Source organism: Lissotriton helveticus, chromosome 1_1 (assembly GCF_964261635.1).
Source record: "Lissotriton helveticus chromosome 1_1, aLisHel1.1, whole genome shotgun sequence".
NCBI classification, from domain to species: Eukaryota; Metazoa; Chordata; class Amphibia; order Caudata; family Salamandridae; genus Lissotriton; species Lissotriton helveticus.
Window position 1 is genome coordinate 1,468,417,229 of NC_136057.1, and position 24,638 is coordinate 1,468,441,866.

Below are 24,638 nucleotides of genomic sequence, written 5' to 3' on the forward strand. Positions count from 1 at the left end.
TCAAAATTGTGGTCTTGACTGCCACTGAGGGCAACTGAAGGTCAAGAAACTCAGCCACTCTCCAAAACACCATTGCATATGATGCTCCCTTCTCCACAGGGGGAGAAAGCATACCATTATCTGGAGAAGTATACAGTCCAATGGCTTCACCCAGTTCCTCACACCAGTCCAAATTTGGGTCTTCTTCATTGAACTGGTATTCTGCAGGGTTCAGCGACCCTTCCCATTCCCCCCCAAGACCTAACCCAAGGAAATAGGGCTCAGGCTCTGATCTAGGAGGCAAGGATGGTATGACTGGTACCGGTCCGGACCTAGGAATGGATCCCAGGGGGTCCACTGGAGCCGGGGCAAGAGCTGCCAGGGGCGTTGGCATTGGGAAGGTTGAGAGGGTACGAATTGTGCAGGTCCGGATCCCTAAAAGTCCACTGGAGCCAGGGCTGGAGCCACCGGTCTGGAAACAGATTTGGCCCCCTCTGACCGCACGGGGCCTGAAGGCGCACTGGCGGCATTGGACCACCGAAAGATGAGGTGCATGGGCTTATAGAAATCTTTCAGTTGGGCAGGAGGGTGTCTCCGGCTCCTGGAATGTTGGCCCAGGCACATGCTCTGAGAAACTAGGCCTTAAATGCTGATGCTCGCTCGTGGCATCAGCCGAGAAGAAGTCGAAGACCACTTCAACTTGTTGCTCATTTTCTTGTACCTCTTACCAGAATGTCCCGAAGAGGACTTGGACTGGGGCAATGACGACTTTGGGGTACTCGATTTGCACAGAGTCCCAAGCCAGGCTGCCATGAGCTTTAGGAGTCGCTCCCGCAAAGCTTTCAGATTCATGGCGCGGCAATCGGAGCACGACTTCGGGTCATGGTCACACTTCAGACATAACAGGCAGACAAGGTGCGAGTACGTCACCAACATCGACCAATGACAAGCTCCACAGGGCTTGAATCCTGTCTTCATAGATGACATAGTCCGATCACACCAGGACGCAAACCTCGAAACTTATGACAAAATGTTATAAAAAACAGGTCAAAAAGTGACCGAGGGGGTGGCTTTTCTTGTCACTTTTGGTGCGGACAGCACTGACGACGCACGTTTCGCCGATCAATGCCAACTACTGGCACGCAGGGGTACTGCTCACGAAAAATCTTCCGGATCCAGTCTGACGCCTGGGATAATCCAAAGGTAAGGAATCTGCAGCTAGAAGTCTCTATCACATATGAGCTGTCACATTGTGCTTCTTAACAGATGACCTGCTGGCAGCCTAAAACCAAATCGCTATTGCATCTCAACATAAAGGGGGAGACCATACACCTCGGTGCTTATTCAGGTAATCCATCACAAAAGTATTGTCTGCAAGAATTTGGATCTCCTTTCTTGAATGGAAGAAAGAAAGACTTCGAGAGCTAGTCTCATTGCAAAGTCTTGAGAAGAATGATATGTAATCACCTCTCCTGAAGACTTTACAAAGTACTGAAAAAAGTAAACCCTGGGTGAGCACCTCGACTTTGAAGGTAAATAAATATTTGTTACCAACTTTGTCCGAAGTTAAGGCTTCCGAAAGTGTTTCAACAAGTTCTCCAATTGAATCCATCACTGCACACCCTGATCATCAAAGCAATCTTGTCCTTCAACTAACCTTAATACTGATTACACTGTATTGTATTTAAATATACAATAATTTGAGCCTTTCAAAACACTTGGGTTGGGGAGTTAAAATGATTTCTATTAGGGGACAACAAATTAGTAATTTTAATCTTCTACAATAAACTTAAAGCATTTTTCTGTGACCAGGATTAATCAGAATATGGAAATATGCATCTTGCTGATCCAATGAGACTAATCAGTCTTTATTTTGCAAGGCTAAAAGCTTGTGCAGAAGAGTAACCATCTTGATCTCCTCCTTCCTGGGGAATTTCTTTGACATACCTCAGGTCCAAAACAGATCTTAAACAGTTGGGGGTTTCAAAGTGAATGGCAGAGAATAATCCCTTGAAATTATCTGCTAGATATGTAACATTGGAAGGAGAAAGGAGAGTTATTGTTAATATGGAAGACCCTAAAACGTCCTCCCTCAGTATACGTGTAAACAAAATGGAGTAATCTCCAGTGAGGGTGAGAGGTAGCATCAGGAGGATTTGTTTGTAGTTCTCCTGTCTCCCTAAAACGGGGGTATTTCATGTCCGAACCATCCTTATGGTACCCTCATAGGCAATTTAGTTTACAATCATCTCCAAGACTCATTGGTATGAGGTTATCGTCTGTCACTGACTCAAAAAACTCAACTATTCCTTGACTGGGCCACGTGATACTACAAAACATGAAAGTCGAAGAGGCATAGCAGGGAGAGTTGACGAAGATGGCGCATTCTGCTGCTCCCTTTCCCCTGACGCTCTGACTCTGAAAGAGCAAGACAATTACTGCTGCTGCATGTGTGCAACTGGTTCCTGCTGAATTGGTTCCCCAAACCATCGACTTCCTGTACTGGTGATTTTTTTAGATTGTGAAGACAAGCCCAAAGCCCTCACTGTTGCTATACTATCTTTCACCCTTTCCAGGGAGGCATCTGCCTTCTTTCCAAATAACTGATAACCACAAAGCACCATGTCCAGCAACGGAGGCTGCACATCCACCGAGAAGCTGACTGTGCGCATCCATGAAAGCCTAAGCTGTACATTTACTGAGCCCATAGCATAAGCCACAGAATCAACTGTATCCAACCAGTCTGTGTGGACTGTTTAGAAGGATTCAACCCATCCTCACATAACTCAGCAAAGGATTTCCTCATACGTTTAGGCAGACTTGGAGCAGCCAAAGCTGCCTTCTCCCACTGAGCTTGATTATTTCTTTAGAGAAGAGAACAGGTCCAGGTTTATGAAACAGTTACCACGTCAACTTGTGGGTCAGTAACTGGTCAATGCTTTGTGACAACAAATATTCCATTGTGAAACCCAAATAGGAGAACGCCTCTTTGAAGCTCCCTCGTATTTGCAGTTTGTAATGTACTGAAAAATCTCTTTTGACTCATAAAAGAGCTTTGATATATTTTAAAATAGTGTGGTGGGTTGGAAAGATCACGTGTTTAATAATCACGCGCTTTTCCACTGCAAGACCTTTGTACATGAGGCTCTCCGCAAAATGGAATACAAGGAACGTGGCCTGACTTTAACTTCGGAACCAGTACTTGAACTACCAAACACTCAGGAGTATGATGCTTATCCTACTGCTGCTTCATTGTTCAATGTTATCTCAATGCAGGAATGACTGGTGAGATTAGTGGATTTTCATGTTGCTGCATTACGTCTTTAAGTCTTATTCCAGAAAACACCAGCTGCAGCTACCATTCCATTTGTCGAATGAGCACAAACTGTGCCACTGATTAACCTAACCATGCTGCCATGAGCAAGAACAATGCAAGAAACAATCTATTTAACAAGATACAGGAGTCAGCCTTTATTCACTTGTCCAAAACTGACAAACAACAGATTTTACTTTTGAAACCTTTCTGCACAAATTAAATAAAACGTAAGGCATCTCTTAACATTTAAGGAATGCAGAGATTGTTTAGCAGTAATTTGCTGGATTTCTGAAAATAAAGTTGGCAATACAATTCATTTATTTAACTGATTCTATATCTTGTGCTTGGAAAGACAATGGTACCTTGTGAATGAATTAAGCATTTGTTGTAAGAATTACCTTATCTTTAAAGAAACGAAAGTATGGATCTTTAACTAACAAAGAGCCAATACAAATGACAGATAGTGTGAGGAGTGTGGATCACAAGGAGGTTTCAATAATATAGCCAGAACTGTATTCAGCTCCCATGCTGAAGAAATGTTCCCATGGAGGGAAATGATCACAACAAACAATTGGTGTACTCTTTAATTATTGTCTCTAAGAAAGAAATGGCTGCTCAGCTGCTCTCAAATAGCAGGAGGGGGGGGTGGCTAGCCGAGCTGCGAAATGGCCGCTTCTTAATCGTGCTCCGCCGGCTGGGGCCAAAATCCTAAACTAATCCTACAAAAACCATCGAGTTGAAGGCGCATTTCTACGGTCGAGTGTTGCGAAACGACCAGTGCGCCTGAGGAGCTAATTTTCCCCAGCGGATGTACGGCTGCAGGCGAGATACGCGACACGCAAAGCTGACCGGGCTGAACGGCTGCTGACTCCCGACTGCCGAGCGGTTGCGCTCGGCTGCACCCGAAACCTGAGACCGGGGCTGCTGAGGCCTACTGCCGGAGATCCTACGCCGGCACCATTGAAGTAAGCGAGCCGCATATGCCGCGGCGGGGCTGGACCTGAACTGGTAGTAGATGAACTGGCCGGACACATATGCCGGGGGCAGGTGGCCTGAGACCCCGGGTGCTGGAAGACTAAGTGATTCCTGACCCACATGATCGGCGCCCTTTTCTTCTTCTTTTTTGGCCGCGGGTCTGCAACGATACGGCCGAGTGTTGCGGAACAATCAGTGCACCTGAGGAGCTGATTTTCCCCGGCAATTTGTGCGGCTGCAGGCGAGCTACGCAACACGCAAAGCAGACCAGGCTGTGCGGCTGCTGACTCCTAACTGCCGAGCGGGTGTGCTCGGCTGCACCCGAAACTTGAGACCGGGGCAGCTGAGGCCTAATGCCGGAGATCCTATGCCGGCACCATTGAAGGGAGCAGGTCGCATATGCCGCGGTGGGGGCCAGACCTGGACTTGCGGTAGGTGAACTGGCCGGACACATACACCTGGGGCTGGTGGCCTGAGTCCCCGAGTAGTGGCGAACTGGGCGATTCTTGACCCACATGATCGGCGCCATTTTCTGGTCGCAAGTCTGTAACGGAGGGCCCCGTGGCTAACAGGCGCCCTGGCAGGTACCGCTGTCACCACGGAGGGCGTGAGGGGATCTACTTCGACCATGTAGTGCTACACTACACGACAAGACGGGGAGCGTGAGCTTGGTGACATAACATTACAGGCATCCTGCACTGTTGACCTGCGGCCCAGGCCGGGTCGTGAGCGGGCTGGTGATCTATAGCCCCTCTTCGGTCAATTTGTCCAGAACCACACTGTGCATCGGACATTCCCTTCAGGGGCTTGACAGGCACTGGCGAGATAATCGGTGCATTTGTTACGCGCTGGTGCGGCGGGACTGTAATGACTACTAATAATGGACGCTGTCTGTTTGCCCAACGGTGCCAGTGACCAGAAGGCCTAGGTGGGTATAAGTTCCAGGTTGCGGCCTGCGGACCACGAGGTTGGGGTGCGCCCTGCCGCGGCTGTACTGAATTCCCGCCTGACCACGGGGATCATATCATCAGGCGCCTAAACTGCGCATCTAAGTCATGCTGCCGCGGGATCACTGAGCACTGGCCGGATTCCCTCACACCACCCTCTAACCCATACTCCTGGGCATACGGAACGTCAAGGTCGACCACAGTGGGCTGAGGTAAAGATGGGCAGACCCGACGCTAAACAACCCAAGATCACGTTTGAGAACAAGCGAAATGCTAAACAGTCGGACCAGGCTCAAGACACTCAAGGCGCAACGGGCCAGGATGACCCGTCCGGCGGCCCCAGGGAAGACATTCGCTCGTTGATGTTAGATGTGAAATCCAGCCTGCGCAATATTGACGCAAAGCTCGACGCTCTCACCACCCAACTGGACTCAGTCAAAACCTAGGTCTCAACGCACGAGACACGTCTTGACAGCTTAGAAAATAGATGTACAGAGTGCCACGAATTCCGAGCCGAAACAAAAGAACAGCTCTTGAATATGGACAAGCTACTAATGGTCATCAGAGCAAAGAACGATGACTTAGAAGCACACTCTCGGCGGAACAACCTCAGGGTCACGGGAATTCCGGAGACAACTGCAATATCAAAGATGGAGGTCTTCATGTCGGATTTGCTTCACGAGCTGTTTGACCCTCACTTGTCCCCGGTGTTCATTGTTGAGCGGGCGCACAGAGCACTGGCCCCGAAGCCACCGATGGGGGGGCACGCCAAGGTCCATTCTGGCCAAACTGTTAAATTATCAGGACAGAGATTTCATACTGCGACTAGCGAGGGAAAGAGGACAAATCACACATAAAGGTAACACTATCTCCTTTTACCCTGACTTTTCCCCTGCAGTCCAGGCGGCAAGGAGGGAGTTCCTGCCGGCGAACGTCTGCTGCGACAAGCCGAAATTCCTTACTCCCTCATGTACCCAGCCAAGCTGAAAGTTTCGCATGATGGCTCACCTCACTTTTTTACAGATGCCAAATCGGCCCTTAAATTTGCTAAGCATATCTGTGGGCCTGAATTTAAATTGAGCGCGGCTGCTGCTGCAAGGGCCCAGGGAGGAGAACACCTGAGTGACAATGATTAATGTGATTTGGCTCCATTGTTCAATTCCACTCTTTAATCAGCCACTGCCATTGCGCTTTTGCCTTGTTATTCATATGTTAGACATGTAGCCGCAGGGCCAATTGTGATGCCTTCTAAGTGTAATTTCACCTACCGATATTCGTAACATGTAGGCCCTCATTCTGGTCGCTAGGAGCGATCCTCGCTCCTTATGTACTATGTTGAGCCTTCACAGGTGTGTTCGATGTACACCCCAGCCACCCTGTATCTACGGGGGGGGTATGCCGGTTCTCCACGTCCCCACGGGAAGTTTCCCATTGTTTGATTCATGCTGCCCTCGAGGTAGCTCTTGGGGGGGGTTTACACCACCTAATTGGGGGGTTGGTGTGGGTGGGGGGTGGGAGGAACAGTTGGGGTTGGTTAGCATGTCCTGGTACACACGCTCACTGCATTTTGACGAGATACGATGGAAGGTTCTCTGCCCATGGGTACTGGGCTTTTCTACACTTAATATAAACCACCAACAAAAGCACACACAGTAAACTTTAACATCCTCACTTGGAACGTTAGGGGAGTCAATGGCGGCAGGAAAGCAAGACTGGTGCATGCATATTTGGTGAGGCACAACATTGACATCAGCTTTATGCAAGAGACACACCTAAACACACAACCCTCTCCAAGATTGAGACACAGCAGATGGGGGGAGGTACACTCTGCAGTCTACTCCAACTATGCCCGTGGGGTGGCTATCTTAATCCGCAGAGGACTAGATTGGAAGGGAAGCACCACCTATGCAGATCCCGATGGGAGATTTATTGTGCTACACGGCAAATTGGGAGGCCATTCGGTGGTTTTGGTGGCCATATATGGCCCCAATGTAGATTCACCAAATTTCTTTAGAGAGGTATGGGCACAAGCTGCATCCACACACTGCCAAACAATTCTATGGGGCGGAGATTTCAACGCAGTTCTTGATGACACACTAGATAGACAAGGCTCACCGCGACCGCTACACCCTAACGCCAGTCTTGCACTACACGACCTCATTTCAGATGGGGAACTAGTAGACATATGGAGAGCTAGACATCCAGGGTTGAAAGAGGGGACATATATTTCCAGCCAGCATGCAGCATGGTCCCGTTTAGACTACTGGTTGGTGTCCACAGATGTCGCCTCCTGGACACTAGAGGTGTCCCACCTTGTCCGCTCCCTGTCAGACCACGATCCATGCCTGCTTACGATATCATTCCAGGACTCCCCACCCCGTGCCTTCAGCTGGAGGCTCCCACCTCATGCGCTCCTAGACGAAGCGTTTAAGGAAGAGATCAGAGTAGACATCACTGATTACTTTGAATTAAACAAGGGGTCCGTCTCAACTGCCGCGACCTTATGGGACACGTTTAAAGTAGTCATACGGGGGAAGTGCATAGCGAGGCAAGCAGGGGTCTTGAAGGCCATTAGAGGTACCATTGCAACTATAGAAGGACAGATCAAAGATCTGGAGCAGCGCTTCTGCGCTGACGCCTGCCCAGAACTTGCGGCGGAACTTAAGGGTAAGCTCCTGGAATTCGCTGAAGAGGCACAGAGAGAACTTAAGTTTCTCGGGAAGTACGCAGAGGCCCGGAGATATGGTGAGGGGGATAGGCCGGGCCGAACTTTAGCTGGTATGCTTCGAGGGCCTAGATCCAATGACTTTATACACACGATACATAACCGGTATGGGGACACAGTGTCGGGACAGTCGGAGGTAATGCGGGAGTTTGCGGGCTTCTACGCTTCCCTGTACACTGCCACCCAGACGGAACAACCGGAGGGCCTGCAGGAGTTTCTGGACTCGATAGCTGTAGTTTGGTTCAATGATATGCATAGGCGGTATATGGACCTCCCCATTACTGCAGACGATATGAAACAAGTGATAAAGAGCCTGCCACTGAACAAGGCTCCAGGGCCTGACGGACTGACAACCGCCTTTTTACAAAACATATGGGGAAGAACTGACTCCCCCACCTACTGGCCGTTTACGAGGAGGCACTGGAGAAGGGGGTACTCCCAGATTCTATCTGTGTGGCCTTGATCATAACATTGCTTAAGCCTGATAAGGAGGAAACGGAATTGGATTCATACCGCCCGCTTTCCTTAATCAACGTTGATATTAAAATCTATGCCAAACTACTTGCGAATCGCCTGCAGCCACTCCTCCCCATGATTGCCCTCCCGGATCATTCTGGGTTCATACCGGGACGTTCAACGTCTCATAACCTTAGAACGTTGTTCTCCATTTTACATTATTTGCATCCCAGTGTACAGGCTGCTGCCATTTTTTTGGACGCAACAAAGGCCTTCGATTCTCTCGAGTGGCCCTGCCTATTTCGGATACTAGGCCGCATGGGTCTTAGCCCTTTATTTATTAGCCGCATCCAACTGCTATATACCAAACCACAGGCTCGAGTTTGTGTGAACGGACTGATCTCGGAGAGGTTTGACATCACTAGGGGGACCAGACAGGGTTGCCCCTTGTCGCCCCTCTTATTCGCCATTGCAATGGAGCCCCTTGCAGCGAGAATACGCCAGCACCACACGGCGAGGGGGATTTGACTCAGCACTAGAAGTCTCTTGATCTCACTATATGCTGATGACGTCACCCTGTATTTTCTGAACCCTACTGTGAACCTAGACCCTGTACTCCGGGAATTTATTAGATTCGGCGGTATCTCCGGCATTTCGATCAACTGGAAAAAATCTGTCATCTTCCCGCTGACGGATGGGACTCCAGAAGTGGTGTCTGAATACCCCTTACAGTGGGAAGCGGAGGAAGTCAAGTACTTAGGCATTTGGCTCAGTCGGGATCTGCAGGAAATTTGGAACTTAAATTTTGGGCGGGCAATAATGTGGCTGGAGGGCAAGGTGAAGATCTGGTCTAAGCTACCATTGTCAATTGCGGGGAAAGTGGCCCTAGCCAAGATGGTTATATTGCCAAAATTCTTGTACTTATTCACGAACGTACCCGTCCCTCTGACACAACATTTTTTTAAATGCCTTCGCTCCCACTTGCTTTCCTTGGTATGGGCAGGAGGCCAGGCCAGAGTGTCGTGGGATCTCCTGACCCTGTCGCTGAGACAGGGGGGATTAGGAGCTCCAGACATGCACCTATACGCACTCTGCACACAAGCCCAATTCCTGCACTTTTGGATATACCTGATGCCCTACCAGCCCCACGTGGCTGTTGAGATAGACGCAGTGGCACCGACCCCGCTGAAGGTGGCGCTCTATAAGAAGGCACCACGTCCAAAGGTGGATGTAGACACGGCTGACACGCTGAGATGGGCGTGGCGCGAGCTCAGATGCCGTGCTCACCTCCCTCTATTCTACGCCCCATCCATGCCGCTACGGCATAACCCGTTGCTGCCATGTTTAGAGAGTGGAGGGGGAGTGGTTGAGATCGGAGGAGCGCAATTGCTAACATTCGCAGACCTACACCTCGATAACACTTTCAGGTCCCCACCTGAAGCAGTAGAAGACAGGGAAGTGCCTTTTATGGAGAGGTTTGCCTATCAGCAGCTGAAAACAGCATGCCAGGTGCTTTGTGAGGGGTTTCCTCAGGCCCCCCCGACATTGCACGCTCTGGAGAACATTTTGGCACGCGATTCCCCGCGCAAACTGGTAACGCGCCTGTACACTGCCATGCAGAATCAGGCCCCAATTATAAAACCCGAGTCCCTGAGACTGTGGAACAGGGAGCTGGATCCCCACCTCTCAGATGAGCAATGGGAGTTTTGTTGCAAGCAGTTACTAGAATTATCCCCCAACTATAAACTGCACCTGATTCACTTTAAATTCTTACACCGATACTACAGGACCCCTGTTGGCCTTCATAGAATGCACCTACGAGATAATGCAAGTTGCTGGAGGTGCAGTTTTGAGCCAGCTACATTCCTACACATGGCCTGGGACTGTCCCAGACTGGCCGACTACTGGAGAGACGTATATGAGGCAGTAAACCAGATGCTAGGGCGCACTGACGCCCCCTCTCCAGCATCGGGCCTCCTCGGACTAGTACAAGACACTCAGCCCAAATCACGTAAGCTACACGCTCTTTTGCTGTTATACGCCAGGAGATAAATAGCCCTTAGATGGGGTAGGAGGAGGGTACCTACCTTCAAGGCATGGCTGACAGATGTAACATATGGCCATACTCAGTTGGGCATTTACTGGGAGCTAATGCCGCCCACCTCATGACCTAAAGATATCTGGGAACCATTCTTGCAGTGGTCCCGAGCCAGAACAACCTCCCCTGCTGCAGATGATAAAGGGGGCCTCCTTTTGCGATGTATATGTGCTCCCCTATCAGATTTATGTTGGCCTCCACTTTGCACTGATATATCTGGGATGGTTATGCACGTTTGAAACGGCTCTCAACGGTTGGAATGTAAAATTGATGGAAATGTGATAGAAGTCGGATGACCCATTGTCTCCTTATTATAGATGAAATGTATATTACTGTGTGATGCTACATTTGTACCCATGATAAAATATTATCTGCACTATGTATCCATGGCGCAATATAATGATTGTAAACTGCATACGTGTATAGAACCAGGACACAAATTAGTTTGTTTTTGCTCTTTTGAGCTGTTGGATTTGTAATTCTTTATTGCTCAAGGCTTGTGTTTACTGCAAAATATGTATATTGATACTTGCGAATGCTATATACCTGCCTCTATCTTTGTAAAATCAATAAACAAATAAGAAAAAAAAAAAATGGCAGGAAATTGCCACAACATGTACTCTGATCAATCAATCATGATTTTTTAAAGCGCATCTCTTTTGTATGGGGAGTTGGTGGCGTTTCCTGAGGTGGGGTGTACTGTGGGTTCATCAGGCAAGGCTGAGGATGAGTCTGGCTGCGCCATTCTGTATGGTCTGAAGTCTCTGTAGGGAGGTGTGCGGCGGTTCCTACATAGAGAGCATTGCCGTAGTTCAGTCGGCTGATGAAGAAGGCTTGTGTCACGGTGCGTCTCGTGTGGTAAGAATTAGAAGTAGATGGTTCCCTCACAGAAATTCTTTATGGTACACCTCAGGAATATCTAAAGCACCAAATTCTAAGGGCACGATTAAGAGTTTTGCAGACAGAGTAAAGGCAAAGTGGAGGAGAACTTTACGTCTGCCACCCTGTCTCTACTCCGTACGCCAAATTGATAGATGACTGCCAGTCCAGCAGTCAGATCTGTACATTAGCAGGAAACGCTGTCATGGGGGTTCCTGTCAATGTTAGAAAACTTTGATGGATGGCACCATCAAACATGACTACAGGCCATCAAATGGGTTCTTCCATGCTGTGGGGGGTAATATTTTTTTCCTATCCCTCAGTAGATATTACTCTGTTGGTGCAAGCCAGACTCAAAATTGGGAGGGAGGTCCGAGAGTTTGGTGGAGAGGGTGCTCGGTTGCTGATACAAAGGAGCACCCTCTCGCTAAAACTCCAAAGCGGGCCCTAAGTCCTGAGAAGCTACACTATTAGGTGCAGGGAGTAAGGACTGTGATGCGGAATTAGGGTGCTGTGATTTGTCAGGAGAAAAGGATCTGGCTCGAACTATATTATCATCTTTCAAAGCTCTAGAAGCAGTGTTGTCTCGACCACGTTGGTACTATAAGAACCACCTTACAGGGCTTTCTCCTTATGTTGCAAAGAATTTGGGAAACTAGTAGAATCAGAGGAAATGAGTAATTAATTTCTCCTTCCAGTCCATCGAAAAGGCTTCCTCTTTGGATCCCAGGATGGATGATCTTCTTGTGAATAGGAGCACTTACAATTCTGATGTGTCACAAACATCTCCCAATCTGGTGTGCCCCATTGATTAAAGTTGAGACTAAACTGTCTATCATCCAATCTCGGTAACTTGAGGACGGAGAACGTTTGTACAGGCATTCTGCAGTACTGGTACAGTGCTTCATATAAAGGTACACTTGGTTTATTAAGGCCCACAAACAAATGAGCTTCTAGAGATAATGGGAGATATCTTTTACTGTTTTGCAAGCGCATGCAGTATACAGTTGTGCTTTTGTCTGTTTCTATCAACACTTGAGTGTCATTCACCTGGAGAAAAAAGGCCTTGAGGGCCAACCTCATAGCTATGAGTTCTGAAAAGTTGATGTGAAGTTTGGATTCCAACAGAGACCAGTTCCCCTGACATAGATGCTGCTGAAATGTGCTACCCAGTCTATTTGTGAAGCACCAGTCTTCAAGATAAGTCATGGTCTTGTGCAAGTCGGTGTTTGACCCACTAACATATTATCCTTCTGTAGGCCCTAAGTGATCAAGGCTTTTATTATTCTTGTTATATTATTATATCCCAATCTCCTTCGTCCTGGCAACAATGAGCATTCATCTTTTCCTGAATTGGTCTCATCCTTAGACTGCACTGAGGAATCAAAATGAAAGCATGCATCCTAGCAGCATTTTCAATTTCCTGACAGTCATCATTTTTTTTGTGTGACTAAATAGTAGATGCTCTTTGTTGGAGTTACGTACTTCTCTCTGCAGTTGCAAACACTTTCATAGTGTAAGTGTTGATGTTTACCCCAGGAAATAGGAGTTCATTGGAATTAGAATCTATTTTCTTGCAACTTTTTCGACTCTTAGAGAAGAAAAGAAGGATGTTGTTTTTTGTACTGCTAAAGAAGTCAGAAACCAGTAGGGATCCTTGATTAGGGAATTGTCCACATACTGGTAGATGGAAGAGCATTGGAATTGTAACCAGACTGCTACTGGCCTCATGCACTTGTTGAAGATTCTTGGTGCTGATTTCGAGTCAAATGAGAGCACTATGACGGGGCAGCCCGTTAAGAGGAGGAGGAAAGAAACCCTGAGGCGAAGGCATCTGGAGAGCCCCCATAGCTTTTGCTGTATCTGGGTCCTCCTTTATCTTTCTGAGCATCTGGTCAACCTGAGGTCCGAATAGGTGTTCTCCATCGAATAAGAGGTTAAGCAGATGCTGCTGTACTTCTGGCTTGAAGCCAGAGAGAAGCAGCCAGAAGCAGCCAGGCATGGTGGCAAATAAAGACGCTGGAGTTGATACCCCACAATGCAGTGTTAGCGGTGCCCAGGTCATACAAAATGGTGATGTTGGAGATGGTCTTACTTTCAGAAACGAGCCTTTGGACACGTTTCCTGTACTGCTCTGGGAGGGGCAGGAGGAGCTTCTCCATTTCACCCCATTATGCCCAATTATACCTGGAGAGCAGACTGACGGAACTGGCGATGCACCAATGGCTTGCTGATTTAGATGCTACGCTCTTACCAGTCGGTTTGATCTTCCTGTTCTCCTTGTCTGGTGTAGTGCTGTCGCCGGTGGCCTAGGTGTTGGCACGCTTAAGAGACGTATGGACTACAAGGAAGTTAGGATGCACTTGTCCTCTGATATATGGGAGGGTTTAAGGAGGAGGGGTTGTACTTTTTATCTACCCTGGGTTTGGCCACCCTGGCTTTAACCGACTCCTTGAATACTTCAGAAGCTGTCTTTAGCACTCCCTTGACAAAGGGAGCAATTGTAAAGAACACTTGGTGGAGGAGAGCTTCTCTAAGAGAAAATCGTCATCCTCTTGGACCTTGTGCATCCCCACCTTATGAAAGGTGGCAGCCCGCGGCAGAACCTAGTGGTGAGAGGTAATGTCATCTGGTAGGTATGGTTTGGCTGGGTAAAGGTCAAGGTCCTTCTCACCGGGGAGGTCAACAGCATAGTTGTCCCACAGGTCATCATGGGGCTGAAAGTCAAGTGGTGCCTCATAGGGATCCAGTGGGTAACTATCCAGTGGGTTACTTGGACCACCCCCTGACCCCCTCTGAGGTATGAATGTAAGGAACCCTCTTGTGATTCAGGTGGAGATGTTTCCCAGTGTTTGAAGAACAGCAGGGAGAGGAGGAGGGAGGCGGAGGAGGAGTAGAAGGATGATGTCTAGGAGGTAGAGGGCTACTACCCAGATCCTGGTGCTTTCTGGTCTTGGCTGGTGGTTCTGACTCCAGTGCAAGAGCATCATCAAAAGTCATCTTCCTCTTGTGAGGGATAGATGCCTCAGCCTTTGGTGGAGGCTGGGTGAGGATCATGCCAGCTTGTGGGTGAATGAGAATCCTCTTCTGACTGCAGTGAGCTCCTTCTCTAAAGGCTGCAGGATGGGCTGGTCCTCAGATTCTGTGAAGGACAGGTTTTGGGAACTGTTTAGACAAAACAAGGGAACCCAGGGCGCAATGTGCTAAGGACCTTGGGTAGTTACTTAGTTTTGAAGACAGTGGCCCTTAGACTAGGGGGAGATCTCAGAAAAATGAATATAGACCAAATGGGAACTGGGCATTTCGGCTGCAAGATTGGTTTCAATCTCGCTGGCACTGAGGGGGTTTAGGTGTAGATTAAGGTCCTGATTACGATCTTGGCAGACAGGGTTACTCCATCACAAATGAGACAAATATTCTGTCCGCCGAATTACATATCCTATGTAACTTGTAATACGGCAGAAAGGAATATCCTTCACAATTTTGAGGGAGTATCTCATCTGCCAAGATCGTAATCAGGCCCTAAGTACTCAGAGCTGAAGATGGCCACGAGGGTGTCTTTGAAGGTGGCACTGAAAGAGCTCTGGGCATTGAAAGCGTTGTCAGCACAGCGATCAGAATCTTCTGCGGTTGTTTTGGTAATGGAGAGTGGCTCGGAGTAGGTTCCAATGCGTGTTTTATGTGGCAACAATGGCCCTCTGGCAGTGGTAGACCAGAAGCCTGATGTTGGGCTTCAGGGTTCAAGTCCCGACTGCCCCTATTCATTGATGCGACAGAAATGGAGGGAGGGATGGCGCACTCATGGTCACTGTGTTCTGGACCTTGAGGGCCTGAAGTTCTTCTGTCTCAGACTCCGAATTGAAGCTCAGCTTGGTGCTGCTCACCTGAGGGCCCCAGCCTCATGTCCCCCGGTTTGTCCTGGCCTCCAAAGAGGTCAGGAATGTTATCTCCCTCTTGCTGTACAATGGGTAATGAAGCAAGGTGTTGATAGCTAAATGTATTTTTAGAATGGAAGGCGAGGCAGGAAGAGCAGGAGGCCTCGGTGTGCCCCAGAGACAGACAGAGGTTGCAAACCTGATGACGGTCTGTCCAGGGATACTTTGCACGATGTGGACAGCTCTGGAATGGAGTTCCTTCCATGACGCAGTCAACATTTTCATGGAGTAAAACGCCCAGAGGAGGGCATCGACTAGAACCTGGTCGTCAAGTTCGACAAAGGTTGCAACAACACCGAAAGGTGCAGCAAACACCAATTGTTTTCACCAATGGGAACATAGAGTCCTAAAAGTGCCTGAAGACAAACACCATGCGGTGTCGACTCAGAGCTTGTTGGAGGCCCGGCGGTGGAGAAAAAACATTCCAACAATGAACCCAATGCCGTGCACATTACTAGTATTAGGAGGAGCCACTCACTATATCTTGTGACTAGAAAGACAAAAAATATATATTTTTTTTAAAACAAGTTGCACACGTCTGAGCCAAACACTAGATGGCAGTAGTATGCACGGCATGTGTATGTATCTGCAGCTGCATATGCCACAAACACATTTTTTCAAAGTAAAATAAATCTTTACAATATATGAAAAAATATTCAAACAGAAGATTAAAAATACAACAAAAGTTGAAAAGCATGCTGTTTCAGAAAAAAAAACTAGCGCAAAACTCAAGGCAATATATAGCAATCCTGCTCTCATGTAGTCGAAAAAATTCTGCAGAGTGCCTTTTCTGGGGCTTAGCTCTTTGGAAGCTTGTTGCCTCTAAAAGTTGAAGGAACATTAATTGTTCTTACAGGACAGCTGAATGCAATTCTAATTAAAAGACAAGCATTAGCATAGCCAATAAGTCCCGCCTTTGGGACCTTATGATTGTTTAGCAATGCAGCACGTTATCCTGGGTGTTACAACATCTACTGTAATTTCATGTGCCAATGAGGATGTAAGGAGGCTATGTACAAAAAGGATGCTCGTATACTGAATGATAGGTGCTATAAATGACGGGAACAATTAATAACAATCTGTCTTTTATTAAATAAAGCTGCCTAGAATGTTCTGAGGCTGGTGTTGTGCACTGTAGATAGGGATTACATAGAAAGCAGGTTTTCTTATTAGAGGTCTGTTCTATAGTTGACTTTGACCCCACGGCAACTCCTAAACATTTCACCGGAAAGAATGCATATTAGTGTAGCTACATCTTTCGACCTTACATGGAGTCAAGGGGGAGGATTAGTATGCGTCAGTACAGTCAGTCAAGCTTCCATCTTGTTTGAGGATTTCATCGCTTTTCTGTAGGCAGGAGTTCGTAGTGCTGGGACCTGGGTAAATGAGTAGTGGCAACTAAACTCCGGTCAAAATGAACTGCAGTAATAAGTTACTTCCATAGTTTAACACTTAGTCATAGGTGTTTATTATTATTATTATTATTATTATTTATTTTTGTAAAGCGCGTAGTCACCCGGGGGTATCCCAGCGCTGGCAAGATCCTATCTCCTGAAATAGGAGGAACAGAAGAGAAAAAGGGAAAAAGAGAGAGGAGGGGAAGGGAGGGCAAAGAGGATCAATGTTAAGGAAGAAGTAGGATTCACTGGGGAAAGTATTAAGTATTCTCAGTGCAATTTGTGCTTCCGTTAATGGCACATTCTTTATCTAAAAGCGCCCCTGCATGTTTTGTTAGTTGGCAACTTTGTACAAGTTTAGGGAACCTCGGAAAGCACTGCAGTAAGTTGCTTTGGTTGTGTGACACGTGGTCATGTTAATTCGCTTTCAGCTCCGTTGCAGGGTTAAGAAACTCCAGAATGAACCGCAACGGTAATTTACTTTCATTTTATGTTGTCTAACACTCGGTTATAGATGTTTAAATGGCCCCAATACAAATACTGGCTCCATGCACAAGAATATTTGAGTTGAAACGCTGCATTACGTTAATATGCCTGCAGCTTTGAAAGGGAAGGGGATGGGTGTATGTGTAAGCAAGGATGCCAGTATGATAGAAAACGAAACCGACATCTGACACAAACCTTTGGCAGTATGAGTTAGATGGAGGGCCCCCTTGTAGCAGTGCTGCAACTAACATATGGGCACCTATACACAGAACAAGCGGGAGCGCGAGAACGAGACTGCAGTGCAGCCTTCACTGCAGCACTGGGCCGAGGCTCCACCTGAAGAAGACAGCGCTCGGCGAGGGCTACAACAGAGTATGGGGCCCCCAGGTCAAGAGTGAAATAAAAATAAGAATGAAGCGCTTGGAGCAAGGTAACAATAGAATCAGATTGCCTTGGAATAAACACGCTTTAGCACAAGATATCCCTAAGCCTGGAGTACAATTGCTCGACGGGAAGGCTGCACTGGATTGAAGCAGACAGACAGAAAAAAAGTGACTGCGAAAGCACGGCGCGTTGTGTGTAAATAGTACCCTGACCCAAGAGGAAAGCAGCTGCCACCCTGCTAGCTCCCGAGAGCAAAATGTTGAGGGAGTGAACATTACAAAGAGGTGAGACATGCACCCACCTTTAGCCATTTGCGCGCTTTCATTATTGAAATACACACGCAAAAGCCAATCCAATGTGTGGGAGGAGTCAGACCCACAGGGAGTAGACACAAGAAGCCTCGCAGAGCAGCGCATGCCTGCTGCTAGGCTCGACCTAAAAAAATATATAATATATATTTTTTGTTTTAAGTGTTTCTACCTGGGCCTAAAGGTTAGGAGTGTTCTAAAGCGTCTGAACATGGGTAGGGTCCATTAATAAAGAATTCAAGGAGAGACTACGAACGAGGCCAGGAATGCAGATGTGAAGATGATGAGACAGTGAGTCTGACATCATCATAGAACAGTGACAGTTACCCAGTTAATAAACTGCAACCGTATCAGGCACTGCAAAAGGGGTCTGGTTGTATTTGCAACATTTCACCTAGTGAAGTACAATTATCAGAGTTACATTGCAACAAGTAAAATGAATAAAAGGCTGTAAAATTAACTATCTTACTCGTCCTATTGAGCTTAAATTTAAATGCACTCCAAATCTGCTTAGTCTGAGAACACTTTTAAAAGCCTGGCAGAATTTACTCTTTTCTTCAACCTACCCCAAAGCTTTCTTGATATTAAGTTGGAGGCACCTTTTCATGTAGGTGTTAACTCAATACAGAGGTATTAATTCCTTGAGATATCCTAAAGCATAATACAGGCATGGAGGATTCTCCAACCCTTCACTGCCACAGTTTCTTTAAAAATCTGGTGTACCTCCTCCAATTTTGACGTGTTGGACATCAGTGACAACCACTCTAGCCGGAAGCGGATCTTCCCAGATGCTGCTTCTTCAAGCGTATACCACTGCAAGAGAAGAGGGGACAAATGAGGTCCACGCTATGAAATACTGTTACTGACAGTCAGCCTATTTAATTCAATGAGTCTGAAAATATCTGCCCCTTAATTGTCAAGTTCAGTTCATTAAGCTATATTGACTCTCTTTCACTGCCCTCCTTTCTCAGTTGGTCTCCATATTCCTTACACAGCAACATAGTTACACTGCACCCAATCCCTTCCTCTTCTCACCTTGTCCATAACATGTGCCTTTTTCACTTCTCCAAGATCAAGCTTCATCCTGGAAAAGAGGACGGAAGGGATAGTGCAGATGTAAGATTGCAAATCTGAGTCGAAGTTGTGATGCCATTGAATGGGAGGGCAGGGGGACTGTTCATCCAAGGAGAAGCCAGAAGAACATTTTCCCACCCTCCCAACCAAAGTCACACATGCCTTAGAATACATACACGCTAAAAGAAAATTATACTTGCCTGCCAATGAAATCATCCTTGTCTGGGTCCTTGTCAAACACTTCAACCTCAAGCTCCTGCCCAGGGACCTCATGAACAATAGCCTGTCAAGAGCAGAGGACAGCGGTGACTGATTATCTTCACTAAACAACATGTTCTCCCACAAGTGGGCTTTTAACCCAAGCCAGAAAAGGGCCTTAGTTGTCGTATCAAGCTTATCTCACCCAGCTAAGGGCTGCATTGGTTGCCCCTAATGTTCCATATACCTCACCCCGTGAGCTCAGGAAAGCTACATTGATGTCGCTACACAGTCATACTGGATGCACACCTGCTACAAGGATACACAGAACCAATCTCTTGGGTTTTTTCCTCCATGAACATCCGGGATTTCTCACCTCGTACATCTCCATCCATTTGGGGTTAACCTCATTGTCAACAGTTTTGCTGGTGAAGATCTGTGTGCCCACACGGACTACAGCATAAGGGTCCGACTTCCCCGATGCGAATCCCTTAACTTTCAGATCCTTGTTTGGAAGGTTGGAGGCCTCCAACAAATGAATTCGGACAATACCCTGTTAGACAGGGGAGAGAAGAAACAATAACTTTACAAACTCAAGCATGCCCTCATCCACCAACACCGCCTACAATATCAATTCATTTTGTGCAGAGACAGCAGTAAGAAAGGACATACCCTTGGCAATGGACAGCGCAATTCCGCCAGTGGAAGATCATTGACCAAGGCAATAGTAAGACGGTTGGGCAGCACCATCGTCCAAGCTATGATGTCCAAGACCATTGTGTCTGACATGACACTAGGGAAACAAAGGATGAAAATCAGCAACTTCAAAGGCTTAAGCAGGGATCCCACAGTCCTTCATTTAATCCCTCAGGAAAATCAACCATAAAAATGCAATTATCTAGATGCACTTTCCAGGGCTTCAGTGACCTCTTTCAGGATGTCCTTCTTACCAATGTCTTCCCTTCCCCCACAAATCACTAACCCCAAGGTCAAGTGCACAAGTGGTGAGCTTACTAGCATTACCAAGCACCAGTTACACCAGTGAACAGTTTCTCAGCCCCCTGTCACCTGTTCACTACGCCGTCACTTTAATAGATGCACCTTAGCCAGTCTTTGAAATTATCAAAAGTTTATCATGACTTCAGATAATAATCCTTTTTTGAAATTAGAAATAAATACATTAATTGCATAATATACCTTATTGGTAAGAAGGGTTCTTTAATTTACTATTGCCATGGAAGTCAAGGGCCACACATCCCCCACAAGGACCGTTGTTGTTATTAATTATTGATATCTACCCGGGTCACTGGGTTATCCACTTTTTTCTTGAATAGTGAGGGCAGAGGAGGCTGAGGGGAGTTACTGATTGGCATGCCGGGGGAGACACCTATGAGTGGGGACTGTCCCAGTGGTGTGTTGCACATGTACCACCAACAGGCAACAAGGGATCAGGACAGTAAGAGCAGGAAGAAAAAGTGATAGCTCTAAGAGGCCCTGATATGTGGCATCTGGAAGTGGTGGATGACGGATGACCTTTCACTCAGTGGAAGATGACCAGTCGATGCCTCCTTAACTGCTGAGAGGGGAAGCGAGTCCTTTTACCCAGGACTGCATAGCTGGAAAAACACAATAAGCTAGGGAACCTTGAAGACCAGTAGTAGACCACTGGCCTTGAAATGAGGAAAATATATGCAAACACCATATAGAAACGCCCTCGTCCCACTCTACACCCTCTAATTGTGATGTTGCCACAAAATGAGGATCTAAGTAGATTCTGAGGACCAAACAGGATCCTAACAGTGCTGCCCACACAATGAGAAAAGGCTGACCTACTTCTCTGATTCGGTAGAACAGACTGAATAAATGTGCCTTCTCTAAGAGATAACCAGCACAATGCCCCAAGTTTCCACATGAAGTGGGTTCTGAGTGTTCCCTCCAGACAAGTGACCTGACCCATCACTGAAGGATAGAAGAATCGAAAATCACTTTGGAACACACAATAGACACTGGATCCTAGGACTTGCATGCAGACCTACAGAAGGTTTCTGAGAGGATGTGGACAGTGGAAAACAACAATCCAGGAACCATCCACAGACACCAAGTCTATGAAGGAGATTTATCTGCTGAAACAAGATGTCGAGCAACTTGCGACTCTGTGGAGGAAATTAGGTAAGGTACTCTCATATATACAACATATGCGTAGCTGGAGTGCTAAAATTGGCCCTATCGAATGAACTATGGGAAATAGTGCTGCAACCGAGGGGATTTTTCAAAATATTTTCAGCAAACAGAGCCCAACCTATAGATTAGCCCAGGGCAATCATCGCCCAAATCCTCAATTTCCAGGACAGAGATGCAATACAGCAAGCAGCACAATCAAAGGGCATATTAAGGTATTAAAACACGTAGATGCTTTTCCCAGATTTCACTCAGGCGATTCAACATCAATGAAGAACATTTGACATGATAATACCTGAATTAAGAAAGGAGGACTAAAGTACATCCTGAAGTATGCAGCTTGATTCAGAATCCCAGCTGCAGTGAAATACTAGTATTTCACATCACTGGGTTAGGTGTGAGATTGGATGGAGGGTTGAATACCATCTAGGATCACAAAATTACACGCCCATCCGAAGTTGAGAAGTAGAGATAGAAAGACCTGGATAGCAAGCCGGAGAACGGGACCCAGTAATAAAGAGCAGACACTATGAAGGTCTCGATTAAGGGAGAGACACTTGATGGGTGATGAAATGCCAGAGGGGCCTACTCCACAACAGACACGCAAACGCAGCGAATCATGATGGTCCACATCCAAAATGTTTGTGCTTTGAATGCGGAGCCAGGACAAAAACAACATGCACCCTAGAAGGTGTTACAAGATGACAACACAATGCTTGGGTAGGTAAGTAGTGGGAATGATAAGGGTGATTCTCCCACACTAAGCTTTGACCTGAAGAAGGGCTCCTGTAATTGCTGAGTAAAATAGTTTTAAAGTTTATGGACAATAGGTATCTGGCAACTGACAGACCTCCTATGAATACAACACAGAATGGGGTCTTTTTCACACTTCTGAAAAAGCGATATGTTTTACTCAGGATAATTAGGCATGCTGTGAAATGGGGAGGTGGGTAGTGCAGAACTGACAGTACAGGCACTGTAATGGTGTTGGAGGGCAGTGGGAACAGTTGATACACATGACCAAACAACTGTTAGGACACAAACCGGAGCCCCGCAGCAAGCTTCAGTATAGTTCCGATCAAGGAACTACAATACCCAGAACAACCCCCGCCCAGAACTACATTACCCAGAGGGCAAAGCAGGGAGCACGCGCAGATCGCGCCACCATAAAACGGACCCGGAAGACAGCAGACGGCGTCGGATATTCTGGGTTCCAGTCGGGAGACCACTTCGCCGAGGCTTCGAGGATAGGTGAGCCTTGGATTCTGGGTAGGGATTTGAAAGCCGAGGGCACAGTTGCCTAGACAGCGTCAGAGCCACAGGACCTGTTGGTGGTATCTCTGTTGTTGCGAGCTGCAGTTCCCGCTCGAGAGAAGCGGTCACCCTTAGCAACTTTGCCAGTCCCCGCTCGAGGGTTATCGAGCGCAAGGGACTCCGTCCCTCTTGTACTTTGCCAGTCCCCGCTCGAGGGTTATTGAGGGTGAGGGACTCCGACCCTCTTTGTATTTTGCCTGTCCCCACTCGAGGGTTATCGAGTGCGAGGGACACAGACCCTCTTTGTACCTTGCCTGTCCCCGCTCGAGGGTTATTGAGTGAGAGGGAAACGACCCCAAGTTGGTCTTGGCCAGTCCCCGGTCGAGGGTTATCGAGCGAGAGGGACTAAGAATCATCAAAGCGGGTTCTCTAAGCCTATTTGCTAGGGCTAATCCTGATCGGCCAGTTCATCCCGTGTCTTGCCCTCCGTTGGAGAGTGTCGGGACCGAAACCAATGCGGAGGACGAATTGAGGAGTATCAACCCTGTCTTGCTCATAACTCGAGTGGCATTGTCGGCCACTGCTTAGCACGGTGTCCTCTGTTGGTGAATGCCGGGACCGGCATTCGTGCAGAGGACGGTTGGACCTAACATCCTTCCTCCTTCACAGGGTGACTATTCACTGTATCATTTTGTATGCAGTTTACCATCTGGCAGTACAGTGCAATATTAAAGCTGGTTATCATAACACTACCGGTCTGTTCTCTATTGTGGTACTGACCAGAGCGATCAAGGGGGTGTTCGTGTTTACCCAATCCCGAGGAAGTAAAGGATTACAACAACATTGCTGGGAAACAAGACTCTGGGGGCCAGATGTACAACCCTTTTTTAGGGCACTTTTAGAAAACATCATCACCAAGTGGTGTGCTTTTCTGCAGCCAATACAGTTTACACAACAAAGTCTTGGCACTGAATACGTTTATAGTGGGGCTATTTCAACCTTACCTAACCCTTGTTTCTTCTATATTATTCTTACTCAAGATTTGGGTTGAGTTTTTGAGCCAGAGTCATCCATCCCCCACAAACAACACATCAGCACCCCATAACATAAGTAACAGTATTTGGCATGTATTGTACTTCGCCCTTCTGGCAGGTTCACCCCTGAACTTTTTGCTTTTTATATGTGACCTGGGGATGGGGATTCTTGGTTTCTGCGCACTTTCACGGTGTCCCAGTGGAAAGTGCGTGCGCACTCTGAGTGCGTGTGGTGAGGTAGGCCTGCCCTCCCATAGGAATGCATGGGGAATGTATGTGTCCCTGGTAGTTCCTGATGCGTGGGGTGTGCAGGCTCGAGTCTGGTATGTGCGGACTCGTGTAATTGAATGCTGCGCAATGATGCGTGCAGCGTGTTTGTGTCTAATATGGAAGTGCCACTTCTAGAAGTGTGCCTGTCTGTGCAGTGAATGTGCTGGCTTGTGATTGGCCGGAGCTGGCTGGTGTGCTAGGCTCCATGAGTCCTGATGGGTCTGCCCCGGTGGTGAGTGTTGAGATCAGCATGTGTGATGTGAGGGAGTGGTGCACCTGGGACCTGAATAGGGCTGGGCTTTCCCCACACAATGCTGGCTCCGCCCCCTGTGGTGCGTCTAATGTCCCTAGCCTGGCCAGTGAAAGGAAAGGGTGGTTGAGCACATCACAGTGCTCCAAAACCAGCTGCGACTGTTTTTTTCCCCACCCTGCACCCTGAGACAAAGGAATTCACTGTATAAAAAGGGGCTGTGTCCCCTTACAAAATGTTCTTGTTCTCCTACTTGAATCTACTAGGGGCATGCTGCTGCTGGGGCCCAGGGGAAAAACACCAAAAACTTTGCCTAGCCACCTACATTTAAATCCACATTTATGGAAAGTTGAAAACGCTCACCGTCAAATTCAACAAGGTACTTTTATTTATACCAAACAATTTTTTTTCAATTTTATCAAAATTTGTCAAAGGAAGTACATCAAAACACACAAAGACACTTATCTATTATACATATTTACACTATACAAAGAA

At 47.3% G+C, this 24,638-nt stretch overlaps 1 protein-coding gene across 1 annotated transcript in view; it reads right to left on the bottom strand.

Moving 5' to 3' along the window:
• ESYT1 (extended synaptotagmin 1) overlaps positions 1-24,638 on the bottom strand; it is a 433,655-nt gene that overhangs the window by 201,004 nt on the left and 208,013 nt on the right. The window contains exons 8-12 of the mRNA XM_078686263.1: positions 19,830-19,950; positions 19,534-19,710; positions 19,160-19,242; positions 18,921-18,969; positions 18,609-18,698 (exon numbers count right to left, since the gene is read on the bottom strand). Coding sequence (XP_078542389.1) covers positions 18,609-18,698; positions 18,921-18,969; positions 19,160-19,242; positions 19,534-19,710; positions 19,830-19,950 — 520 coding nt within the window. The remainder of the gene's footprint in view (positions 1-18,608; positions 18,699-18,920; positions 18,970-19,159; positions 19,243-19,533; positions 19,711-19,829; positions 19,951-24,638) is intronic.